The sequence below is a fragment of the Protomyctophum parallelum genome (genome assembly GCF_964188405.1).
Source record: "Protomyctophum parallelum genome assembly, chromosome: 1".
Taxonomy (NCBI): Eukaryota; Metazoa; Chordata; class Actinopteri; order Myctophiformes; family Myctophidae; genus Protomyctophum; species Protomyctophum parallelum.
The window spans coordinates 55,308,650-55,318,482 of record NC_139697.1 but is presented as its reverse complement, the minus strand read 5'-3'; the positions used below and the strand labels follow the sequence as shown (position 1 = coordinate 55,318,482).

General features: G+C 45.8%; 1 protein-coding gene across 1 annotated transcript in view; it reads right to left on the bottom strand.

Moving 5' to 3' along the window:
- Positions 1 to 2,324: 2,324 nt before the first annotated feature.
- dchs1b (dachsous cadherin-related 1b) overlaps positions 2,325 to 9,833 on the bottom strand; it is a 142,261-nt gene continuing 134,752 nt past the window's right edge. The window contains exons 27-29 of the mRNA XM_083778707.1: positions 8,320 to 8,491; positions 7,186 to 7,595; positions 2,325 to 7,069 (exon numbers count right to left, since the gene is read on the bottom strand). Of these exons, the coding sequence (XP_083634833.1) occupies positions 5,031 to 7,069; positions 7,186 to 7,595; positions 8,320 to 8,491 (2,621 nt within the window). The 3' untranslated portion in view covers positions 2,325 to 5,030. The remainder of the gene's footprint in view (positions 7,070 to 7,185; positions 7,596 to 8,319; positions 8,492 to 9,833) is intronic.

Sequence of the window (9,833 nt, the reverse complement as noted above, 5' to 3'; positions counted from 1 at the left end):
CCTTTAAGGACAGAAGGAGCAGCTTTTCCATAGATGACATCTCCATGGTCCAACATTAACCCAATAACCCTTTCCCTACATGCCATTGGTAAACTAGCTCTGTTCTGGTAAAAAGAAAAAAACGCTTTTGCCTTAGTTTACAGGCAAGATTATCTATGGTATTTGGAAAGTAAATTTGTCATCAAGCCATAGGGTAAATATATAGGTAATAGTATGTATTACATTTTAATTATATTTTTCATGTACAATATATAACAAATTCACTCATATTGCAAGCTTCAAGATCTTCTTAGAACGAATGTTTATAAGTCTTACAACAACAAAGTTCCCGTGTTAGAAATCAAATTTGGCTGAATTGAATTAAATAAATTAGAATCATCATTCTCATGTCATCATGCATAATTGCCATTTAAAGTTCTGAACTGCAGGCGTAGCACTATATGGATTCACATTGAATAGAAGCCCCCCTGCCATCCATGTTGAAACAATAAACAATTATATCACCTGCTTTGGGCGGGGCTGCAGCTAGGAAGCAGAGTCAGACTGATTGGTCCTGGTCCGGCTGCATAATGCCTATATGTCTTGTCTGTACTGTACAGTATGTTATGCTGGGTTTGGGCCAATATCAGCCTATCAGCTCGAGGTCCTTTAAATTGTTCTGTGCCATGTGTGTGTATTTACAGTATGTTTGTTTGTGTGTACACAGTATACACACATACGTGTACGTGTACGTGTACGTGTACGTGTACGTGTACGTGTACGTGTGTGTGTGTGTGTGTGTGTGTGTGTGTGTGTGTGTGTGTGTGTGTGTGTGCGTGTGTGTGTGTGTGTGTGTGTGTGTGTGTGTGTGTGTGTGTGTGCACGTGTGCGCGCGCTAAGCTTTTGCGGGAGAGAGCAGACATGGTATGGGAGCGGGATCGGGGATGCTATAAACACAGCTGTGAGTCAGGCCCAATTGCTCATTGTTTTTTTGTGACCACAATCATATACAATGACCTCTTTGAAACGGCATTGCACCACCATTACCACAATAAATGGTATAGATCCTGCACACAGTAAAATTGTGTAGCCTATAGAGAATTCAATTCAATTCAACCATGCAAGTGAGAAGAGCTTTTAAGATTTGAGTTTTATTCACACATTTCTTTATAGACGCCCACAGGGATAGTTTAGCTTGTCTTCGCCGGTGAATTAAAGATGTAGGAGTCAGAGAAAGCGCGATATACCTCAAATGGCTACAATGTAAATAGAAGAACTTGGAGGGAACTTGTGTCTCTCGCGGCCTGACTAAACCTTAGCTCTGACTTCCCTCTGTACATAACAACAACAGAGAAACACTGCATGGCTGTGTGTGATGACCAAATGAGGCAGAAATCCTCCAGCAGCTACACAAACACGTCTGTCCTCCATATGAAATAAACATTTTATAATTGCTCAGCTACATCAACATCATATGCCTTTATATGATCTGGAACAGCTGAAGCCAGTGTTAACTGCATGTGGGCTAGGCTGCCTGGGACAGTAGTGCAGCATACAGGCTGATCATGTGTGAGAACCGCATGTTATGATTCAAAAAATCCCCATGGCTACCCAAGACTTTAGCTGGTATTAAATTAAGCGTTTCATTTCCAAATATAACAAAAAATATATACATATTAATTTTGGAAAGAAAATTGCTATGTGAGATTTAACAGTCACCATTGCAAAGATGGTCCCTATTTGAAGATGGATGGTCAGTATTGCAAGAGGGAGGGAAATAGTTTGGAGCATTCCAAAAGCTTGGGGTTTGCCATTACTGCAGTTCCAACTATTACAAATGACACACACATTATTGTACACGTGTCCTATCGTGTGATATACTAAGCTATAAACATATTGTTCAGGCAGATGTGAAACATAAAGACAGCAGTAGCGTTTGTTTCATAATGCACATGTTGTTCATCTGAGGCTGCAGCGTTCTGCATCTTCTGAAGCTCCTGTTTGGAGAGCTTTGCCACCGCCTTTGTTATTCCCTAGGTGAAATATTTGCTGTTCTTGCATGCCAGATGGGGACCATACTGGATGTGGGGGTCTCCTTCCATGGCTCTCTGCCCCCAGAATGCCTGCTGTGAGTCTGGCCAGCACTAAGTTGCACCCCCACCCTCCCCTGCTAATAGTCTTTTAATGAAGGCCAACTTTGCGGCTTTACAGGGCTACCATTGAACAGTCCAATGAACAGATAACTGGGCCACTGTTAAGTTGTAATAGCTTTTTAATTCCTCACTGGAGCGCTCGGTTCTAATTCGAAAGAAAGACAGAAACGAAAGAGAAAAGTCAGACTCCGATTTGTCAAAAAAGATCAGTAGGAATTTATTATGTGCTGTGGTAAATACATTGTACAGCTCGTTTTGTGTCGCTTTGCTGCACACGCAGTCGCTGACGGTCCTGTCCCAACTAGCCTCTATGTGGAGGTCCGCCAACAATGACATGTTTCTAAAAGACATGAAGTCACTGGTCGGCCAGTTGAGCGCACAGTGACGTGATGGGTTTGGACTCATGGCATTTATTATACTGCAGCTTTGTGGCCGAACCAGGAGCCAGCTTCGCATGAGGCAGTCAATATGATGTGATGGGGAAGAAGCAGCAGAGGTATTGTAGAACCCAAACCATCCCTTGATAATAAGAGATAATAATCTGATCATCGCAATCCCAACCTAAGGATTCAGAACCATAAGGTATACACTGTGTTAAAGGCCTCCCTGCCTCATGCTGCACTAGCAGATGTCCAGGATAGAACCAACACAATGGAGGCACAGAGAGAGGACACTTAATGAGATACACACACATGGAGGCTGGAAGGAGCTCCCTCCATGCCTCCACGAGGACGGAGATCTGGAAATATGCATCGTAGAAATACAATGCAAAAAACATAGAAGGTAACATAGATGGTACTGTGACGATACTGTAATTGGTTTTGGGATGCCAAGTCAAAAATTCAACAAGACCTCAAGCATTCAGAACTTCTAGAAACCGTCATATTTTCACTTTCCACCTCTGTGGCTCATGTGCTACATTTCACCATGTCCTGATTTGTGCTCTCTGACAGCCCACACTGCAAAAACAATATTATACGGTACAGACGTGCCATTCCCAACTCTTCACATTTTCCTGATCTTGGCCCGAAAGTTTTCTCAAAATGCATGTTTTCCCTGCAGCTTTTATTCACCGATTAGCATGATGATCAGAAAACCGCATTCTCCCTGAATACCAAAGGGCATGTGCACTGTTAAACACAACTGTACCAAAGGGCATGTGCACTGTTAAACACAACTGTACATTGTACAATCAACACGAAAGGCTCATTCTATACTTTGTCACATGACCCTCTTGCTTGAAGCTATTTTCAACCTGCCAAAAAGTCTTTACATGACCTTTTAATGACATGGCTCCTATAGGGGGTAAACCGTCTAAGGTTAGTCTGTGCGTTTGTGTGTACTGTAGTGTACAGTATGTCTGTCTGAATTTTGAAATCACTGGATAGACCGGCGGTAAATATCTTATGCACGCTGCCAGTATACGGTAGGCCAAGAAGTGTTCTTCTTCTTCTTTCACGGCAAAACATCTGTTTCCATCTGATTCTGCACTGTAGAACTGACGTAGGCCAAGGATAAAACCCCCAAATAATATTATGTTAACGATTGTTGTTATACCCCATCTTGTTCATTTGAAAATACATCATTTGTATCGAACAGTCACACGACAAAGTATAAATTAAGCTCTCAGTGCAGAGTCTAACTTCGTGTTAGTGTTCAGATTGACAAACATTGTTCCTGATTTTGATCTTGTCTGAACCTTTCCAAAATGATCTCAGCTGTAATTTTGGATGATCTAAAATTTGACAAAAAAAGGCTTTTTAAAATAACAATACAGCATAGTGAGAGTTGAGCGTGATTCCCTACTGTCGAACTATGGCAGTAGATTTTCTTCTCATATAAATAATAAAACATAAATGTCTCCTCCTCACTCACATAAGAACAGTCACGAGAAAACACAGGGTCTCTAGACACCTAACGGCAGGAGACTCATACACACCATAGCTATCATACATACAAATATACACTAATACAATGAAAACTATAACCTCTCCTCGTGGTTTAATGGCATTTTAAGGGAACAAAAATTCAATATAAAAATATATAAAAAATAACAGGCGTGAAAATAAAAGAAGTGTCATCTGAAATGATAAAGAAATAAAAACAATAATCTCAGTTGCTGTTCTGTAATTTGACGCATTGACAATTCAACGGATCATCAACATATTTTTTTAACACATTATTTGAATCATTTTGTCCTTTTAGCATTCACAAAAATGTGTTCAGCAGCCATTTTGAAAGCAGCTACTTCAATACTGGAGTGTAAAAAGTCCACAGACACAAAGACAGGAACAAACATCCTTAGCTCTCTGGCCAGCCAGCGAGGTGATGTGAGAAATAAACTACACGTCTATCTACACACTGAGGCGTCTCTGACTGAAGGGTGTGGCGTGTGTGTTCATCCTGGCCAAGATGTCAGTTCATCTCCTCTATGTCACCCATGTTCAGTTCTTTGAAACCTGCGTCATTGTGGTTCATGAAAAGGTTTTGGGTGGCGCTGGACTCATCCCACCCCATGCCCGTGTACAACGATAGTGAGACAGAAATGCTTTTTAAAGAATGGAAATCTGTTACTGGGAGAAGTGCGGGCATGTCCTTAGTGTTTATGTTCCAAAAAATCCACATCTGGAAATTCATGGAATGGAGCATCGCTCACTGACAAGAGACCAGTCAATGGTCAAAGTGTGCCAACCGTTCTTACACGGAAACAAATGTTACTATTCATGGATTTGTGAAACTGTCAGTAACATGTCGTAAAAGTTCTCCTACTACATAATTTTTGAGCACAGTAAAACTGATACTCTCACCTAACCTCACTCATGTTCCTTCTCTTCAATCACTGTTCAGTTTTCCGTCCATCTGCAAAAATGTATGTTTTCAAACTACTATGTTTGACTCTCATATCCTCATCTCATGGTCAGGGCTGTGGTCCAGCGAGGGCTCCCTGGTGCTAATCATAGACGCCGAGGGGCCTTGGTTGACTCCGAAGGGAGACACGGCGGGCGATCGCGCTGCCAGGGGGGAGAGGGAGGGAGAGAAGCTGGGCGACATGGCCGCCGACGAGATGGAGCCCTCGTGGCTTATGGGAGACCGGCGCAGCGAGGCTAAGTGCGGGAATGTCCGTCCGATCACGGGGACCTTAGGGGGGACGGACATGGCCCCCGGGTGTGCCACTGCCGTGATGAGCGGCGGCGGGTCGATCCGAGGCTTGGGGTCTATTTTGGGTTTGGGCTGGAAGGGCTGCCGCGGGTTCTGGTTGTGGTGGGCCGTCTCGTCTTTCAGCCGGGCGATCTCCGTGAAGACGTTCGCCAGAGGTTGGAACTGAGGGCACCAGTTGAGAAGATAGTCCCAGTTGTAGCTTCCGCGCAGCTCCTCGTCACTGGCCACGATGGCTGTCAGTGAGCCGTCCACCATGGGTTTGCCGTCCTCTGGGAAGGCATAATCCTTGGGCAGGGTGATGTTGAGGCCACGGCCCGCCGTCAGATAGCCCCCTCCCTCGTCCCTGTAGACTGGGAGTTGACCAGACAGCAGGGTTCCACTGATGCTACCGCCCAGCTTCTTCCCTTTGAACCAGGCACTGCCTTCCAGGGCTGCGGGCTCACAGGAGATGTCTGAGAGCTGGTCGGCGTCCTGCTGGATTCCAGAGTCCGGCCCTCTGGCCGAGATGTGCTCCTGCATGGATGAGGTGATGGAGGCCACACGCGGGTACTCATTTATCATCCTGATCTCGTCGTCTTCCGCCGCCTCAGCAGAGCCTCTCCCGCTGGAGTGGGAGGGGTCCAGGGAACCCCCTCTGGGGTACTGTCCCCCGCCCGCCCCTGTCCCGTCCGCAGCGTATCCCGGCAGGGCCTGGTGGTAGATCCTCTCCCCGGCAGAGCCCGACTTGGGATCGTCCATATTCTGCAAGGCGGTTCCCGAAGCAACAGTTCTATTCCCGGTATCCTGGGCTTTCTTCCTGCGGCGCGACTTGACCAGGAACACCACGACCGCCATGATCACCAGGAGCAGAATGACCCCCAGGGACACGGCGATGACGCTGACCAGGAGGATGTTCACGTCGGGGGCCACGCCGAAGTTGGTGCTGGTGACGTCGATGGAGACCTGGGCGGTGGCGGTGCGGGACGTGTCCAGCGGGCTGTGGGCCGCCACGTCCATGTTCATCAACCGGGTTTCCCGTTTGGAACGCCCCCCGCTGCTACTACCGGAGCTGTCCACCTTCAGGAAGATGACGCCCGTGGTTTTGTTGACGTCAAAGTATGGAGACATGGTGGGCAGGGAGTAGAGCACGATGCCGTCCACCCCTCCGTCCTCGTCGTTGGCCAGAACCTGGCCGATGCTATGGCCTTTCTTGGACCCCTCTGGGACTTCAAAGGAGAAGTCGGGGGAACTGAACAGCGGGTCGTACTCATCCTCACCCGTGACGAATACCTGCACTGTCACAGTGGCCGAGTGGTTGCCTGCGTCCACTGCCAAAGCCACAAAGTTAAAGGAGTTGACCTTCTCGAAGTCAAAGGATGATTTGGCTTTGATCTCCCCTGAGTTCTGGTCCACGGTGAAGCTGTCTTTCCCCGGACCGGACCGCTCCACTAGGTAGTACTTCAGCTGGCCGAAGACCCCCGTGTCGTGGTCTATGGCATGGAGGACAGTCACGGCCGAGTTGACCGGCTGGTTCTCCCGGATGCTGGCGGTCAGCACTTCCACCGGGAAGAATGGATGGTTGTCGTTCACGTCTTTCACCTCTATCATGACAGGAGCCAGGGCAAAGTGTCCCTGGCCATCCGAGGCCTGGATGATGACAGCGTGGGTAGGCTGGTGCTCGCGGTCGAGTGGCCGCTGGAGTCGCAGGGCCCCGGTCCACTGGTCCACAATAAACAAGGCCATCTCATCCCCTGAGCTAATGGTGTACTGGACCTCTGCGTTGGGCGCTGAGTCTGGATCTGACAAAGGAGAGAGAAGAGAGCAATACATTTACTGTCGCACAAGTGAAGGAGAGGGAAATAGATCATTCAGGATGTTGTGAGTACATTAGATACCATCAAATGCTTTCACTCACCCGTGGCAGTGAGTCGTATAATTTCAGTGCCAGCGGCAGCCCCCTCGCTCAGAGACACTGTGTACTCCGCTCTGCTGAACACTGGTGGGTTGTCGTTCACATCGCCGATTGTTATCACTGCAGCGACACTGGAGCTCCTCTGGGGCATGCCGCGGTCTGATACCACCACCGTGAGATTGTAGAGCGGCATGGCTTCAAAGTCCAGCCCCTCGGCCAACAGCAGTGTTCCGACAGTCTGGAAGCCCCGCCCCTCCAGGAAGCGCACGCTGCTTTCGATCTGGAACATGTTCCCCTCGTTGCCGCTGGCAATGGCGAAATCAAACCCACAGTTCTCTCGGGAGAGGTCACTGTCAAAGGCCTCGAGGGTCAGAATGGTTGCCCCGGGGATGGCGTCTTCGGAGACCGTGGCCCTGAAAACAAAGAGAAGTTTAATCATCACAACAGTGCATACTGTACCAAGTTGTTCTTATTTGCTTTATATTTTCTGTCCATCTTTTGTAGCCTTATCACTACACTATTCTTTTCATTCTGAATTATGTTATGTTATGTTATGTCATCTCATCTCATTCCCTTACAAACTTGAGAATGTTTAAGAGCAACATCTTAGAGAGGATTGTGTTATGATATAGTACTTTATTGTCAGTTCACACTGAAATTTGTCTTGCGACACAGCAGCCAAGTATGCAGAACACATATACACACATTTGACATAACACAAAGAACAAGACAATTTACATACAAAAAGACATGAGCAACATCCACCGCTTAGATTATCCTGTGGCTACTACAAACCCTGATTAAGCCTCAAGGTCGACTGGTGGACAAAGGACCTCTTTAGTCTGACCTTATTGTATGCTGGTACATCAAGGCGAGAATCAAGGAGAGGATAAAAACATCTGCACACTGTTTTATAGCTACAAAGTGCTTACTTTTATTAATAGTAACGTTTCAACCTTCAGGTAAATATTGATTATATTATTATATTATATTTGCCTGATGAAGACCTAAAAGTCGAAACGTTGCGCCATACATACAAGTGAGTAATTTGAAACTATAATACAGCGTACAGATGTTTTTATCCTCTCCCTAAGTGCAAACATCTTTCCATGTTCAGATCAACATGAAGTCACTCACCTATACTCTGATTGGTGGAAGACAGGAGCGTTGTCGTTGACATCAGAGATCTGGACCTGAACGGTGGTGAGAGAGGAGAGGGCGGGGGAGCCTCCGTCACGAGCCTCAATCACAATGTTGACTGACGGACGCTCAGGGTCAAACTCTGCCCTCTGATTGATGAACAGCGTGCCTACACAGGCAGGAACACAGGCAGGCGGAGTTAGGCTCAGGCGTAGCCTATATGTGACTCGGAAGAATTCAATCAGATGAAGACATTCACATTCATAATCATATTTTGTGTTCATACGTTTGATTAATTTAATTTAAAGGCAGACGGCACCTTTTCCACCCATATCTTTCACCACAGTACCCATTTTGACAGGCAAACACAGCTGAGGATAATATAACATTAATGGTGGGTGTCAATGGGGAGTTCCTAAGCCAGCCTGATCCAGTCCATATCAGGAGCAGGACTCATAAGGCATGAAGAAAGATGGCACTGGAGCAAACCTGTACAGTGAAAGCCTTTCTTTATTAACATTCGCATGACTGAGAGGTCATTTTGACCTATTTTTCTTTTAGATTTTGAAGTTGATTATATAATGCCCATGAAGCTTTCAGAAGGTAACCCTTCCATGACCATCTTCATCCATTCCTCATTCCATCATCTCAGAAGTCTGAAACATTTTCTAAATGAATTTAAGCACATCCTACCATTTGGTGAAGAAATTGTCAATATATTTGCTTAGTTTAGTCATCATACTGTAGCTTAGATTATATTTGTTTTTTATTTCGTTTTTGTCGGTGAAAAAAGGCAGTCGGTGTTTTTAATATTTTTTGTTTTTGTTTGCCAACATTTAAACATTCTGATCGGTCCCAGCATTACTCATCTGCGATGAGAAAAGCCTGGTCTCGACCAATCAGAACACTTGTTTCATTCCCATTTACCATTTATATCAGTGATCTAAAATAGTAGCCACGGCATCCATTTAATACAATACAATCACACCCGTGTGAAGTGAGGGGCGCTCTTATCATCGTACATCATCATACGTCATCTCATTCCGGCAAATCACAATTTGCATCCTCACCTACCGTAGGTCATCAATGTTTGTGTTACACAATGCTTCTGTTTACACAAACACTGAAAAGTGTCCATTCATAGAAGGAGGAGGCTCCTGCATTTAACCCATTCTGACCTGAGATCAGATTCTAAAAATGTCAGTCGCTCTTCGATTTTTCAAAAATAGCAGACCTACAAGCTTGTATCGCGCCACTCGGTGGCGCGATACGAGCTTGTAGGTCTGCTATTTTTTGATAGCTAAAGCATAACATGATGCTGACACCAAAATGGGTGCCCGGTCAGAATGGGTTAAGCACTGGCTAAATGAAATGACTAGTACACTAATAAGGTATAATAATGTATTTCAGGAATAAGGTATTTCCTGAGAAACAGGGAGAGACAGTTTGATAAGGTTTGGCTGCCCCCTTGTCCATTACCTGAGTAGAAACGATTATTAGACAGGATACCA